A 17,963-nucleotide genomic window follows, 5' to 3' on the forward strand; every position below is an offset into this window, starting at 1 on the left:
GTCGTGATGAAATGAAAATGACCGCAGACTAGCATCACACAAAGGAGGAGTTTGGAAAAATGATTTGTGTAAATCATTTAAGAGTCACTGAGCAAGTACGGTAAAAAATAAATACATATTATAAGACAATGAAAAGTGTTTTTTGACCTTTCATGCGAACCTCTTGTCGGAGACTCCCAAAACCAAAAAATGTACCTTTCATAACCCATAGGGGCACATTACATTAAAGTAAATGAGATGACAATGTAACCTAGAGTGTATGTGTATATGTGTGTAATATAAGAACAAAAAAGATCTATTAATTAGATCAGTGTTGTTTTTAGTATCCCGTATGGAAGTCAAATGGCTTTTTGAGCATCTACGGCTATGTTGGGTAGGTAACAGAGAGGGATGTTTAATTTATGAGCAGACAGACTGTTTGGCCAGACAGATTGGTGTAAGTGAGGACAGCCTACAAGGAAGACCCAGATAAAGCTCTGCTAAACTGGGACCGGCAGAGACCAACAGTGACATCAGATACAGCAGCATGAAAAAGATAGAATGGAAGAGAGAAAGAGAGAGAAATCCATAACACTCTGAATGAACTCTACAGCCATCCCAGAATACTAATACTGCTTCAACTGTGCAACAACTTTTCTGTGAGCGATCACATTTGTCCTGAGCTGTTCACAAGGACCAAAAAAGAACCTTTGGTCATAACCAACAAAACTGATTGATCTGAGAAAACTGAGAAAATCATTTTTTTCCCTCATATTCTGTTTTCGTTTTCATTTTTCTGGGTTCTGTTTTTTTCTAGACCATTTCAATGGTTAAATTACATTTTAATTAAAACTGAAATCATAAAACGGAAAAAAAAATATTAAACATAAATAATTTTATAAATGTTGAACAAAAACATTAACCAAAAACATTTTTAAGGTTCTATGGAACGTTTATTTTATCTGGTAAATTTTAAACACACATTCAGATTTTTCCAAATTTTAATTTAAACGTACTATAATAAATAAATAACACTAATAAAGTATTGATAAATAATACTAATAAAGTAAAAGTAGCAGTAGTAATAATATGTTTTAAAAAGATGTATTAACCAAAAAGCAATTAAATACTATTAAAAACTATTAACAACAACAAAATGTTTCTTAAGCACAAAATTTGCATATTATAATGATTATAAAGAGCATCAATAAATAACAATTTTAAATTATTTGAACAGTAATAACATTTACAATAACAACAGTTATTTTAAACAGTATAAATATTTAAGAAATATTACCGTTTTACTGTATTTTCAATTACATTAATACAGCCTTGGTGAGCATGACTTTTTTATTTAGAAAAAAAAGACATGTAGCTGAAATATCTACAATTGTCAAAATCAAGCCAATAAAATTTTATTTCTATTTTCTTTTTCTTTTCTTTTATTTATTTCTATGTTTTTTTTTTTTATTTATTTCTATGTTTTTTTTTTTTATTTATTTATTTATTTGTAATTTTATTTCCTGTCAGATTATCCATGACCACAGGAACCCTGCTAATTTTATGCTCTTAATAAAGCTACAGGCCAACAGTTCGGTTTACTCCTCAAAGCCAATATTTACTTGCGTTTGTCACTTGGTGTGGACCCTGTGTGAACAGCATCTGTAAAAGAAAAACCCATAAGCATAAAAGAGATATCAAGCAAATTTCGGCCCTACCTGCAGTGCGCTGTTTAGGAAGCAGCTGTTCTGACCCGGCTCATTGCTCAGGCCTTTGCTGGGAGCGATGGAGGTCATGGTGCGTGGGGTAAACATCCCCTGCAGCCCGCTGCTGCCTGAAGCAAAGTAGTTCCGCTTCCACGACATGGGTCCAGCTCCGCTCCGCTCCCCCTCCAATCACCACAAGAGCCACGTCCTTCCCCAGCTAATCACGCTGGAGGAGGAGGGCATCCTGAACACGGTGCAGACGAGTGAGTGTGTGTGAGCGTGAGTGTGTGTGTGAAGGCGAGAGAGAAAGAGAGCAGAGAGTGTCTGTGTTGGGCTGGTCTCTATGTTACTCCCATGAGAGAGGGTTTGTTCAGTGATTACAAAACAAAAAGTATAATGAAGGAATCTGCTGGGGTTTGGTAAAAGGTGCGAATATACAAGTGACGGTTTCTCACGAAGGAGGCAGGAGGATCTCAGTAATGCCTGCCTGTGGCCACTAAATGGCTCCCCACACCTGAGATGGTAAAGTGGGGTCAAGCTGGCCTGGTTAAAGCCAGCTGTGTGACTGTTGCAGTGTTTGTTGGAGGAAGTGCGGTCCACTGACACTGTCCTAACGCTGAGATGTCCGCCTTCCGTCCGCTGCCTGCTCCCCGACTCTGAGCCTTCGCAGTGTCTTCTCTCTTAGCCCAGGCTGATCTGAAAAATAAATAAGAAAACATTACATTCAATTTATTTCAGGTGAACCTCATTTTCTTTGCACATTTTATTTGAACTTTAATACAGCTTTAATTTTGAGCTGTGCTCTGCTTACACAAAAGAACATGTAATCCTTTCAGAACATAAACGTGATAAATTACTTTGTGGATTTTGTGTCTCAGACAAGCACTGTGTCTCTTTCCATCTCCCTCTCCCCTCTGATTGGCTAATCCAAGGACAGAAATATTTTACAAATGAAAGGTTTTACAAGTGAAAATGTTTTTGAACTCTAATATGTTCACCAAGGTTGTAAAAATACAGAAATATTGGGATATATAAGAACATAAAAATAAACAGGTTTCTATGTTGATATACTTTAAAATATAGCAGAATTTACCTTCCACTTTTTCAGTATTATATCATTCTTTAGAAATCATTCTAATAGGCTGATATGATAATAGTAAAATTAATAATAATGATAATAATAATAAACATTTCTTATCATCACAGTTGAAAACAGTATAATAGTATATATAATATTTTTATGGAACCATGATACATGTTTTGATGATTCTTTGATTTAAAAAAAAGTTCAAAATAATGCTTTCTAAAAAAAAAAAAAGTGTTTAAATATGACTAAAATATGACATATACTAAATAACCAATATACAAACACTTGTGAACACTACACATCTGTTGAATTCTGCATGAAAATTTTTTATAAATGCATTTATCCTCATATTTTACTGAGAGACTACATGTAATATTCGTATTTAAAAAATGAATTTGTCCTACCACAGCACCATTCAAAATTAATTTATAGTTTGAGTAAAAATGCTAACTCAAAGCTTAAAAGGAAAAATACATTTCCTTATGCATTAGTAAATTTCAAAACCTAAAAGTTTTTGCTAAAAAAAAAGGGTTATATGTCAGCTACCTATTTTGAATTTTAACTTCTCTCGTATGTACAAAAAATAGTCCTGCACACTGGCTGCCATCTAAATATTTCAACCACAGTATACATGCAAAATGTTCGCTGTTTTCAACCTGGAAAAAGTGAGTGATGAAAGACAGCAGCACTGCAGAGACACAGCTTGCATCACAGAGCTGTCCTGCCAGGATGGAGGCAGCGGCATGCTGAGCAAATGTCCTATTCCCACTACTACATAAATACACGCCCACGTTCACACACAAAACACACACTCTTTCCACACGGTCCAGCCGGAGCCAGAGCGAGGCCCCGCAGTGTGTCCTGTTCTCCTGAGGCAGAGGCATGAAGAGGGATGTTCTGATGTGGAAGAACAGTGAGTATGACAGACCTGAGGCAGGTGTTACGCGGGGTCACGGAGAAACAGCTTTCCTGCTCTTTTTAATCAGGGTCAGCTTTGTGGAAGCTAGAACTGTCTGCTAATCGATTCGAGTCAAAGACAATAATTGTTTGCTGGTAAAACCAGCAAAAAAAGATAAGCCCGTTCACATGTTCACATAAACGTCCTGTGTAAATAGGAAATATGTCAACAAAGGATAGAAAACTTGGCTTGTCGAACCATTTAATGCATATTAACAAGTTCATCTGTCAGTCTTTCTATATTATGTTACCTGACAATAATGTTTGTGTTGATAAGTGACCACTGTACAGTTGAGCATTGTATGTTCACTGTATTATCCTTTAATGACTTGAAAAATGATATTTTTTAACATTTATTTTTAGTAATTTTTTAATGGGAAAATACACAATCTTTTAAATACATCTTTTAATAAAATAGATGTAAAAAAACAACAAAATATATTATTTGGAAAAAATTAATATTCCTATTCAATAAGTTATTAAAAGTTATTTCAATTTTTAAAACTTTTTATATTTTAAATATAAAAAAATCTGAAATATTTCAGCAAACAATTGACCTACAAAGTGACGTTTTAATTACAAGTCATCTATATTTTCAATTTAGATTATAAATGGTAATATATAACAGCAAACTAAACTACCTAAATTCACGCTAATTGCAAAAGACCCTAAATGCATTATGATACAGCAGAATAAAACATTATTACGAAGAAAACACAAATACTCAAGTTATTCAAACGTATTTAAATGTTACATGTTAAGTATTATATACATACGCAAAACATAACATCCTAAATATAATGATACACAAACTGAAATTGGAATGAAGAAAGAGTCATTTATATTTTCATTACTATTGTAATTAAAATTTATTATATAAAAAAAAAAAAATATATATATATATATATACAGACGTGGACAAAATTGTTGGTACCCTTCGGTCAATGAAAGAAAAAGTCACAATGGTCACAGAAATAACTGTTATCTGACAAAAGTAATAATAAATAAAAATTCTATAAATGTTAACCAATGAAAGTCAGACATTGTTTTTCAACCATGCTTCAACAGAATTATTTAAAAAAATAAACTCACGAAACAGGCATGGACAAAAATGATGGTACCCCTAGAAAACACTGAAAATAATGTGACCAAAGGGACATGTTAATTCAAGGTGTGTCCACTAATTAGCATCACAGGTGTCTACAACCTTGTGATCAGCCATTGGGCCTATATATATGGCTCCAGGTAATCACTGTGTTTTTGGTGATATGGTGTGTACCACACTCGACATGGACCAGAGGAAGCAAAGGAAAGAGTTGTCTCAAGAGATCAGAAAGAAAATTATAGACAAGCATGTTAAAGGTAAAGGCTATAAGACCATCTCCAAGCAACTAGATGTTCCTGTGACTACAGTTGCACATATTATTCAGAAGTTTAAGATCCATGGGACTGTAGCCAACCTCCTGGACGTGGCCGCAGGAGGAAAATTGATGACAAATCTAAGAGACGGATAATCCGAATGGTAACAAAAAGAGCCTAGAAAGACTTCTAAAGAGATTCAAGGTGAACTTCATGCTCAAGGAACATCAGTGTCAGATCGCACCATCCGTCGTTGTTTGAGCCAAAGTGGACTACATGGGAGACGACCAAGGAGGACACCATTGTTGAAAACGAATCATAAAAAAGCAAGACTGGAATATGCCAAACTACATGTTGACAAGCCACAAAGCTTCTGGGAGAATGTCCTGTGGACAGATGAGACAAAAATCGAAGTTTTTGCCAAGGCACATCAGCTGTATGTTCACAGACGAAAAAATGAAGCATATCAAGAAAAGAACACTGTCCCTACTGTGAAACATGGAGGAGGCTCTGTTATGTTCTGGGGCTGCTTTGCTGCGTCTGGCACAGGGTGTCTTGAATCTGTGCAGGGTACAATGAAATCTCAAGACTATCAAGGAATTCTAGAGAGAAATGTACTAGCCAGTGTCAGAAAGCTTGGTCTCAGTCGCAGGTCATGGGTCTTGCAACAGGACAATGACCCAAAACACACCGCTAAAAACACCCAAGAATGGCTAAGAGGAAAAATTGGACTATTGTAAAGTGGCCTTCTATGAGCCCTGACCTCAATCCTATTGAGCATCTTTGGAAGGAGCTGAAACATGCAGTCTGGAAAAGGCACCCTTCAAACCGGACACAACTGGAGCAGTTTGCTCATGAAGAGTGGGCCAAAATACCTGCTGAGAGGTGCAGAAGTCTCATTGACAGTTACAGGAAGCGTTTGATTGCAGTGATTGCCTCAAAAGGTTGCGCAACAAAATATTAAGTTAGGGTACCATCATTTTTGTCCAGGTCTGTTTCATGAGTTTATTTTTTTAATAATTCTGTTGAAGCATGGTTGAAAAACAATGTCTGACTTTCATTGGTTAACATTTATAGAATTTTATTTATTATTACTTTTGTCAGATTAAAGTTATTTCTGTGACCATTGTGAGTTTTTCTTTCATTGACCAAAGGGTACCAACAATTTTGTCCACGTCTGTATATAGTAATAATAATTGGTGGAATCCAAATATTATGCGCACTTTGCTAACTGTCATAATTTATTTCAATGATTTTTGTTTTCTTTTGATGAAAATATTATGTAAAAGTGAATGATATGCATTTTATGGTAGTACTGTTAAATTAGTTAACTGTTTATCTATAATTTTTATTTGTATACCTAACAAAAAGATTGACGCATGATACGCTGCTTCTCACGTACGTATGTGCATCTCATTCTGCATAAAACAGGTGTGAATGCTCCTTCTCAGTGGGCGGCCCTGCTGAGGTCGTTGATGGAGTTATTCACGGATGGGGTCACGTGACTTAAGTAGCACAGGGTACAATCGTGAGTCACGGGCTGCCATGACGACGACAGCACAGTACACCCCACCCCCCATCCCAAGCCCGTGCCGGTCGATGCCCCGGACGATACTGTCATACACTAGCTGGCACTGTGCAACCATTGCACCAGAGGGTTTATGCATTTACATAATGCACTGCAGAGCACAGCACAACACAGCCAACAATTACTGAGAGAGAGAGAGAGAGAGAGAGAGAGAGAGAGAGAGAGAGAGAGAGAGAGTGAACTAATGAGAGAGAGAGGAAAGGGCCTTTCTGATTATCCAAATAAGCTTAGCCCAATATGGCATCTAATAACACACACACACACACACAAGACCAACAGCTCTGAAAAGGCCGCGTCCTCTGGAGCCGGGCGGATAGGGCCGTCTCATTAACCCAGCAACAATCAGACGCTCGGGAACCAATCGAGAGCCGCTATCAATCAGACCAGGTCGGAATGAACTATGGGAAGTAATCGCCTCCTGGCTAGTGTGTTAGTAAACACGTTACGTAACACTCTGGTGCACTGTGCAACGACCGCAAAAAGCCCGCCTCCATACCTCCCAGTTCTGCTGGCCACCAATCCCCCCCCCAAACACACACACACATCTCCCTAAATCCCCTTTTAATTCCGTTAAATGGCAGAGTTCCAGTGCCACACTGCCAGGATCCGCAGCCGTGGAGATACCTTGGCAATCGCACAGAGGGCACTGGGATTCTGCAAAGAGAGATGGATGAGCGTGGAGCCTCTCATGATCCCTGATCTTCACCTCTGCTGGGCATCCACATAAACGTCCCCACGATTGTATTTTACGCAGAGCAAACAGGATTGTGATGTACAGGGTGGAAAAACATTTTTAGGAGTTTCATTGCAAAGGAAACCCAAGCAGAAGAGTGAAAAACTCTTAAATTGGGTTCCTTTATTTGAAATGTAAAGCTATTTAACATTGCTAGCTGAAAAAGGGGACATTTTTCGTAATGACCTTGAAATAGTATTTATAATTTTTTTGTGTGTGCTCTTGTCTTGAATATTTGACAGTAACTTCACATTATACATACCTGTATAATCTCAAACTCTGTGTAAAACTGCCTACACAAAAGACACATGAACATCATCACTGTGTTCCATGTATGTTTGTATTTCTGAATGAATAAATGAATGACTGTCAGTTGAGGCAAAATGTAAAAAAAAGATACAGTAGAGTATCTCTTGTCTTTGAGCTGTTGACTCAAATGATTCAAGTCTGATTTGCTAAAGAATTGATTAATTTTCAATTTCGATTTTGGCCTTCAACAATTATGAAAATACAATCGAGATAAAGTGACTATCGTGCCCCATTCCACCCCTTTTCTAGCGGTACACTTTCAATCCTCCATAAAATCCTAATTTCACGTACAAATCAGTGACAGTGAAAGATGTGTCCAAACTGCTTATATCAATTTCATAAATTTCTTACATTACATTCAGTTGGTTTTTATGTCTACATGAATAATGTAAGATTAGGTATAAATATGTTACATTTCTGCCACAATACCTCAGTTACTGTTACTACAGTAAATCCATCGTAAATGTTGGTTGTTTGTGGATTAAAATGTATTCTTACTGCATTGTCACACATTTCTCCAATCTTAAAAAGATAAAAAAAGAAAATGGCTAAATTTGAAATTAAAATAAATATAAATTGCAAGAAGTTTAGTAAGCCAACACATGAAATTACAATGCTAAATACACTCAATTTAAAATAGATAAATGTGAAATTAATCTGAACCACGTGTGAGTCGTCAAATATTTGCTCAGCTCTCCTCTGATTGGGTGCCATTTGGTTCGACCAATATCATATTTCTACAACGGCGCAGTTGCTCTACAGGTGTCTTGAACCCAGCTGATAAATGGTCAATGATTCTTTCTTTCCATTCCAGAGAAAATGGAAGGCCATTCCGTAACCAATCTCTGACTGAACCAAATGGAGAAAAAGCACAAGTCATCAACTCAGCCATGAAGAATCATTTCTTTAGCTAGCACTAAAGTAAAGGTAACGAATGAGAGCTATAACATCTCTTTGTGGATGGATGCAATCAGTTGAAATAGAACCCTTTAGTTCAAGCTGAAGCATTTCCTGAGCCTGGGTGCCGCACCACAGCCGGAAGCAGCACTTCTGATGCCTGGAGCCTGCAGAGAGACTGACATCTGTCTGCATGTAGCTGCCGTGTCACCTCGCACCTCTCTCCGCCTCCCCCTGATAGGGTTTGCGTGACTGCGGCTCGCCAGACGCAGCGGGAGAGATACGGCGTGGAACTGTCAGGCTGAATCCAGTACAATGTAATCCGGTGTCGTTCACTGCTCAGGGATCAACAATAAGGATTTTCTTCTGCTTGCCCAGCTGAGTCAGAATTTAGTCACTATCTGCACTGCCAAGATTTTCACTGGAATAAATAGAATAAATTCACATAATGCATGGCTGTAAATCATATCATCGCTAATACATTCTAGAAACATCATTAAAGTGTCAATTTTTATAACTGACAATAATATTTATTAACATTAAAAAAGTATTTTTTTATAAAAAATATAATGTTTGAAATAAAAATATTTTCACTTGCTTGAAATATGCTGTTGACAAATGTATTGTGTAAAGTTTTACAACATACAACATACATTAAGGCTGATTAAGTTTTTAAAAAATACAGTAAAAGTATATTTTTTATACAATTTAAAATAACAATTTTTAATTTAAATATACGCTACTAGTCAAACGTTTCTGAACAGTAAGATCATGTGGCACTGAAGACTAAAAATTCAGCTTTGAAATCACAGGAATAAATTACATTTTACTTTTTTGGCCGTACTTTGGATTAAATAAATGAGCAGAAGAGACTTAAAATTCTTAGAAAAGGGAGAGGCATAAAATTCTTAAAAAAGAGACTTTTGACTGGTAGTGTAATTTAAATTGTAATGCATTTTGATGTAAACCATGATGCTTTTTCACGATTATAGAAAGTACAGAAGAACAGCATTTATGTGAAACAGGAAACTTGTCTTTACTGTCACTTCAAAACACCTTATGAATCCTTGCTGAATAAACTATTTTTGTGTACAGATTACTCTCGTTAACAAATTTCACCTCATCTATTTTAGGCAGCTAGATAACGTTACCATAGAGACACTATTTGCAACTTTAATGTTCAATACATGACAGATAGCATAATTTGCAAAGCTTACTTCTTTCTTTTTTTTTGACATTTCAGCACTAGTCCAACAGGGCTGTTGACAAATTCACCAACTGACCCACGAGCTCTCTCATACTGACCCCACACCACTGGTCCATCATTACTATTAAGCCCTGCTAAGAAAACACTGGCAGGCTGCTGGAAGAAACTGTTGGATGCAGCAGCACTTTTCTTCTCCTCACATGCGGGACTCTCCTCTTCTCCGCTCATTACGAAGCCAGGAGGATCTCTGATCCACAGAGGAGGCGTGGGCGAGAACGGCCGGCGGGTAAACCTAGACCAGCGTAAACGCCGCCAGCACTGAGGAGTTTAGATGCCAGTGAAGCCGTTTCACTTCAAGGGACCTTTTAAAGGCTTTGTTGTCATTCAATTCAATTTCGCTGTGGTAAAGTGCACTTTAGGGGATAGACACACACGCCAAGAGCAAACACGAGCTGTAGGCTGCCTTTTTCTTCACAAATGTTGCCGTTCTCTCCTCTTTTTCCGTCTAATCTTAAATTATTCTTCCTGTTCATTCATTATGGCAGCAAACCAAAGCAAAAATAGCACAAACATCTGCTGGTGGGGCTTTAAAGCTTGGCCGTTTAATTGTATTAGCGTGGCGTTAATATTTTTATGTAATCAGCGGCTCCCGTTGCGAATCCCATTTCAACTACCGTCCCCCCTGTGACAGCGACGGGGCGGTATTAAACTCGCGGTCACCTCTTACCATCCGAGCACAACTATTTCCACTGTTTAGCTTCTCCAGGGAAAGAAAAATTAGCACGGACTTTCCTTCTCGTCTCCTTCAGAGACACCACGTGAAAGCAGACACATTAAATAACGGAGCGCCCCCGTGTCGCCTCAGGACCAGGAACTTCAAAGAGGACACAAAAAAAAAGCAAATGATGGAGGGAAGCTGGAAGAATATAGTGAGGACTTTCGGCTAAGTCAATTTTTACGGAAAAGACAGAGAGCCTCGCACACACACACACACACACACACACACACAAACAAAACTGCATTTTGGTACCACTCACATAATAATCTCTTTCTAATGGCACAAAGTAGGATGGAAAAGTGCTGTACAGTAGATAAACACCATGTTCCACCAGAGAGGAACTCCAGGAGACAAAGTGTTCTGTAAAAGAGCCTAAAGTGGAATGGGATCCACTCAGAGTCACGTTACAGACACACGCTAACAAACACACAAACAAACTGAATAAATAACCTCAGGAGAACAGATGGTTCCAAACCAGCTTTTGAACATCCCAAATAGAGACTGTCCTCAAAAGACAAACATAATCATCCAGAGGGATGACATTCTTCCTCTTCATTTAGAGACATATGAAGCCAGGATTTTATTATGTTGGACAATGGTCAGCTAACACAGAAAAAACTACTGATATATGAGTGTATAATGGATGGGGCTAGTGCTGTCAAACGATTAATCACATCCAAAATAAAAGGTTACATAATATATGTGTGTGTACTGTGTATATTATATAATCATAAAAAATTGTTCTTAAATATACATACGCATGTGTGTGTATACGCACTACACACATATATTCCGTAAACAAAAACTTTTATTTTGAATGCGATTAATTGTGATTAATCACAATTAATTGCTTGACAACACTAGACTGGCGGTTTAGATAAATATTAAAAAACACAAAAAAAATGAACTGACAAAGTGGCAAATATATCATACAAGCATTAATAACAAAGTTATGAAGTTATAGACTCAACTCTTAAGCTGAGTAGGGTAGAGACAATGTGGCAGAGAAGGAAAAAATGCAGTTTTGGCAAGTGAGCTGATGTGGGCTTTGAAGGTGAGAAAAGGTGATGCTGCCAAGACAATATTTTATGAAAGCACCATCAATATCAACACATATGTTGAACAAGGTGCTCCTCAAATGAAATCATGACACTCCATTTTTCAGTTTAACTCTAATTACATTTACAGTAACTGTCTGTCTTAAATGATCAATTCATTTTTGTTCAGATATACAAAGCTTATAAACCATGAAGAGCATCATATGGACCAAAACCAAATGGACTTAACTACCAAGACAACCATTCTCAACTAGTCATTCAGAGAACTCACAGAAGAGTAGTTGGTATTGAAACCCAGTCATTTCACACATTCCTAGTGTGTATGACAGTGCAAATAAACATGAGATGGTATGTATAGGACCATAGAGACTTTGTGTCTCCCCTGTTGTGTCCACAGAGAGTGAGATTACACTCCATCTAACAGTGACAAAAACCCAGGGTGACATTGGCACACAGTAAGAGCATGTGTGACATCAGTGTGTGTATCTTGTAAAACTGCCCACTGGAAAAGTAAAAACTCCAAGCAATGTTAACAATTTTGATTGTGATTTGTTTATCAATTTGTTTAGTGCTCAGTTTTGTAGATCATTATTAACTTTTTTTTCACATTTTTTCCATTGATGATCAGTAAATTTGATAGACTTGAACTATACTTAATGTATGAATGTATTTTTAATAATTTAAATATTTGAACATTTTTTCAAATACTATACAGGTATTACATATACACGTATAGCGCAAATTACAATTCAGATTTTATAAAAAATAAAATAGAAAAATTAAAAAGTAGTCCAAAATTCATATTAAATTTGATAACCCTTAATGTATGAATGTATTTTAAATACTTTTTTCAAAAAACAAGCAAAAAAAAAGGTTTTAAGAAGATCTGTAAACTGGAAAAATGAAATTTAAGATCTCGGACTGGTAGAAACTGTACGTAACCTGAATATCATTGAATAGGCAAAAAGCAGCAGGAATTTATCACACTCCGGAAGATTATTTTTCCCATGAACCATCTCTTTCTGCAGGTCTATCCCCCACAGGCAAACTGGAGAACACATTGCGTCTGCTTTAAAGCTGTATCAGACAAGAAAACGGCTGTAGGAGAATAAGGACGAAATGCCCAGCTATGAGTTACTGCAAGAGGCTGCAGTGCTCTGATGAACTGCCAATCGGCTGCTACGATAAAGACTTCCACATGCATCTCTCAGCTCTGCGGAACCGCCTGATACTCCAGCATCCATCACTGAGGCTCGGCACCATCTGTGTTATAGGGAGTGACCTGAATCTGAGCCAGAGAGATGGAGAAAGCCATGTTTAAGTAGGAACACGGCACACACAGAAGCAATGAAGCAGTCACGAAAGCGATGACGTCTTTTGCTGTGGATTCCACTGATGGTACAGACTGAGCTTTCCGATGCCGTGCTGGAGTTTTTTCTTAAGTAGGACAGATGGAGTGTAATGTTTGGCATTAGTGTAAAAATGCCCATGAATATTCTTATCCAAACAAAAGCCTGATCTAATCCAAGTCATTATCTGCTTTGCTGATAATCATATTTGTAGCGAGCGATGATGACAAAACATGTTTGAGAATGACAAACTCCTCAATGGATGCATTTGCATAGAAAGTTTTCTCTCTGAGGAGAAGTTCAGAAATGCAAAAAAGCTTTTCAGAGGAGAAAAAGTTACAAAGTCTTTAGTAATCCTATACTAACAAACACGCTAGGCCTGTTGTGATCATTACATAATCGCCTGATTGTGATTATTTGATCTGTACTTAAAATTCTAATTAAATTACTAAATAAATGTCAAAATCGTGACAACCCGACTCGCAAAGTCGCTCTTCTTCTGATGTAACCTCCTAAGAACTGATTCACATGGCAATGCCACCATCACACTGTGCCCATCTGTGTGTGTACTTGGAAGTAAAAGAGCAAAAGGGATTCAAAGAAGGATAAATGAAGCTGTAGTCATGCATTTGAGCTTTTGAAACTAAGGCTCTGTTCACACACCCCATGTTTTATTCAAACCAAATCTTAAGGACTGTCTGTAAGTGATGTAATCTGACAGTGTAGTCAATATTCAGGACATCCACTTACATTAATTAAGCATGCCATGTGAATGATGACTCTTTATGGAAGTAGCTGTCATTGTTTACGACGGAAAAGCTTGAAAGTAAATGTATACAGGAAAAAAGAAAAGGGAAAATTTGTCCAACAGTTTTTGTTCAAACAAGTTTCTTGAGGCTTCTATGCAGTTAAAAACAACATGAAACAACCTCTGGTTTAGTCAAGTGAAGCTCTACAAAGCATGTAAATGCCACAAGGAGTCTGAGCATCCTAAACGATGTAATGTCTTTGTACAGCAAAAGGGCATTAGCAGTGCCTGAGCTTTTGGGAAGAATGGGCCCCTAAATGTTTCTTGCTCTGATCAAGTCCTTATTCTCAACACTTTCTGAACTGTACTAGTGCTGTCAATTCGTCTGTAAGATTGTATGTTTATAAAAAAATACATATAAACACTAATGCATATAAACATTATAGCTTATAGCTTATATAAAGTCAAAAATCCAGTATCTCAAATATTAGAATATTTACATTTGATTTTTATTAAATGACCAAATAAATTCCAGGTATCTCTTGTTCTTTGAAACCACAATAATGGGGAATTATTAACACAATTTAAGATCATTTTAACACCCTCCACAAAGAGGGTAAGTCACAGAAGGTCACTGCTGAAAGGGGAGGCTGTTCACAGAGTGCTGTATCAAAGCATATTAAATGCAAAGTTGACGGGAAGGAAGAAAATGGAGTGCACAAGCAACAAGGATAACCGCAAGCTGTTAAGCAAAGCTGTTTCAAATACTTGGCATAGCTTCACAAGGAGTGGAATCAGTGGACTGAAGCTGGAGTTACAGCATCAAGAGTCAACCGCTTAGACGTCTTCAGGAAAGAACTACCAAGCCACTTCTGAAACAGAAACAACATCAGAAGCATCATACCTGGGCTGAGGAGAAAAAGAAATGGACTGTTGCCCAGTGCTCCAAAGTCCTCTTTTCAGATAAAAGTAAAAATGCTTTTCATTTGGAAGTCAAGGTCTGGAGTCTGAAGGAAGACAGAAGAGGTACAGAATCTCAGCTGCTTGAAGTCCAGTGGGGGCTGCATGACTAATTGACTAGTCAAGTAGTCGACTGCCTTCATGCTTTAGGGCTTGATGTTGACTAGTCGCAGGTCATGTAGAGACAGGAGAACAGGATAAAAAATCCACGATAAGAAGTCCACGTTTACGCTCTGTTTCATATCATACGATCATATGCATCATATGCCATAGCTATACACAAGGTGTTGGGAGTCTTCACTCCAAGTTCAGGTTTATTTGTTCGTTATTGACACCATCAGCAACTAATCGACCTCAACTCGATTTTCATCAGATGAATGTGTCTGCGAAGATTCAGCTCAAAATAATTCAGATCATCTATTTTGAGTAGAAACAAAAACAGCATTTTCATTCATGTATTTTTGAATGCAAATGGGCAGAACATCTGTTTAGTTTTGATTATCACATCTGTCGTGATGAAGTCATACATTTTAACACTATATTAGTTTTACATTATGTTATACGTTATTTTTAACACACATTCGAAGCATGAACATGATGTCACATGGCAGGTGTTTACTAAACGAAGATCTCTTTAATGTCTTACTGTGCTTAATCTGTCAAATATAGTTTATGTTACTGTAAAGACACAAAGTTACAAAAAAAATCTAATTTTTATATTGTATCGTGTATTAAGTGAGGGCAGCGTAATATACAGTACCTACAGTATATTGCTAGTACGACCCAAGCAATAAAATAAGGGCGAGGTCATGGGCGGGGTCTATAAAATGTGACATCATTTCGTAGCTTAATCTGTAGCTTGTTCTGAGACACTGCTAATAATTTATTGAAATTAAAAAAAGGAACAGGCAGATTTTTATCATTATAGAGTAGTTGTGTACATGCACTGCCAACACATAGAGAAGGTACTTTGTAGGAGAATAAAGATAATTTCTGCAGGTACTATTTATTCAATAAAAAACACACTGTAAGGACAGTTACTATGAAACCGGAGATACCAGATTAACATGATTAAAGATCATGTTTTATACATCTGTGTGTGGGATCCAGCCTGCTTGTGTGTAATGAATAAAACTGAATTGTTCTGTTTATCTCCTCTAAATGGCCCTGCACAGTGTCTGGGACGTGAGGGCTAAATTCGCAGATTCAGCACAGAAGAGGGAGCAGATCGCCAAGGTGCTGCTAATGCATATTGATGACTGTAGGTCCCCGAGGACCAAAGTGACTCAGCCTCTGACTCACAAAAGAAGGCGTGGGCTTAAATTAAACGGACACTTCATAAGGACCAATAGTGCGTCGTCACAGAGAAATGACTCAGAAGGCCTCTTCACATTCATTATTACAGCTAATATAATGACATGAAGGCGGGACATTATTTTGCTTTTTTGATGTAGAGGACACTGTCACCAATAATAAGGTCTGATATGCATGATTATAGATAATACGCTGGAATTCATTACTTCCACGCGTCCTGTCACTTTTTTAATCTACAAAATGACTCACAAGAAGGAGAGGAACAAATGCGATGCCCGGAGCAACACTGGCAAAAAAATACAATAATGCTCTGATTCTCTGCAATTTGCTTTCATCAAATTACATACCCACTCATAATTCAAATATGTTCTCTATTAGTTCTGGAGTTGGTAATGATATAAAGGCAGTGGCGAAACATAAGAAGAATGTACTTTATGAGGATCTAGCTAATGCATTTTCAGTGCGAGAGGAGGAGAAGTAATCTTTTATTGATTGGTAGAGTGTGGCGGAGCTGGGCAGAGGAAGATTTACTGCTGGGCTGGGTTCATGAAAGCCTTGGAGAGATCCAACAAAGAGCTCTAGCTGGATAAGGTGGTGGTATTGGGCCACCCGTATGGCAAATAAATAAATAATGGCTTGTTAATGGAACAGCCTTCAACAATGTACACATGATGTAATATATATGTCCAAAGCATACAACTCATTCTCTTAGGGAGACATTTTTTTTAAATATATATATGTGCATCTGTATCTATATATATATATATATATATATATATATATATATATATATATATATATATATATATATATATATATATATATATATATATATATAAATACAGATGCATGTATATATTTAAGAAAAATATGTTGTTTATATAATAAATACTTATATAAATCTGTCAATATTTTCAAAATATATACATGCATGTGTCTATATTTACATATATTTAATCAACGTCTTTTGATTAAATAATCTAGATTTTTACAGTTTTTTTAAATTTATTTCTACAACTAAACATTTTCATCTTTATTGGCTATTGAATTGATGTTTTCTTTGAGCAAAAAAAGATTAAATAATCACTAAATAATATACTAATTTCCCCATATATTTTTAATATAAATGTACTAGGTCCTAGTATCACTGGTATAAAAATCCAGCCTAATAATGTAATATCACAAGTGGAGGAGTAAAGAGCCTATCACTATTTAACAACGCAGCATAAATTTCAGCATATCACACTAAGCTGGCGGTGGAAGATATGGGAAAACGAAGCCAGGGATCTCAGCGAGTTAGCGCTCATACAATCAGAGAATAAACCCCTCAGCCCTGGGATTCCTCTGCCTAAACGACACCACATATCATTAAAAGCACACTTTTGTTGATAATGGTCCATCCCTCCCACTTATCATCCCCTTAAAGGGACCCGATTTGAACCCGGGTCTTTAAACTGAACAGAACTTAGATCACAATTTCTCCATTGCCTTCATTATCAAAACAGCTCAAAGGCACAAAAATGAACCGAGACTCGTGATACTTGCAGGGCCCCTTTTGATCACGTTTTTTTTATGAGCGATCTGTAGCGTCAGTCTCTCTGATCCAAACATTTATCTAAAACAGTCAGAACTAATTAAACCAAACACTCCTCAAAAGGCACTGGCACACAACATTAAGTCATCAGAAAGGAAGAGAGAAATAGCAGACTGCTCCTCACAAATATATTGTAGTTGGAACAGCCACAAAAAAACACTACAAGCCAAGGTCACTGGTCCTCATAAACTGAGGATATGACGAACGGTGGAACATCTGAACACTCTAAAACCCTTTATGGCTGTTCAACACTAAGGCCCTTCTAAAGTTCAAAATCAAACTGTTTATCATGCAGTCCTGTTCCTTTAAAACAATTCCTCTGTTTTCTGATGGAGGAAGG

At 37.0% G+C, this 17,963-nt stretch overlaps 1 protein-coding gene across 6 annotated transcripts in view; it reads right to left on the bottom strand.

Annotated features, from left to right (window-relative positions):
- usp54b (ubiquitin specific peptidase 54b) overlaps positions 1-17,963 on the bottom strand; it is an 87,486-nt gene that overhangs the window by 53,843 nt on the left and 15,680 nt on the right. For all 6 annotated transcript variants that reach the window (XM_043254125.1, XM_043254120.1, XM_043254119.1 and 3 more), the window contains exon 2: positions 1,698-2,381. In XM_043254125.1, the coding sequence (XP_043110060.1) occupies positions 1,698-1,844 (147 nt within the window). In that variant the 5' untranslated portion in view covers positions 1,845-2,381. The remainder of the gene's footprint in view (positions 1-1,697; positions 2,382-17,963) is intronic.

This window comes from Puntigrus tetrazona, chromosome 12 (genome assembly GCF_018831695.1).
Source record: "Puntigrus tetrazona isolate hp1 chromosome 12, ASM1883169v1, whole genome shotgun sequence".
NCBI classification, from domain to species: domain Eukaryota; kingdom Metazoa; phylum Chordata; class Actinopteri; order Cypriniformes; family Cyprinidae; genus Puntigrus; species Puntigrus tetrazona.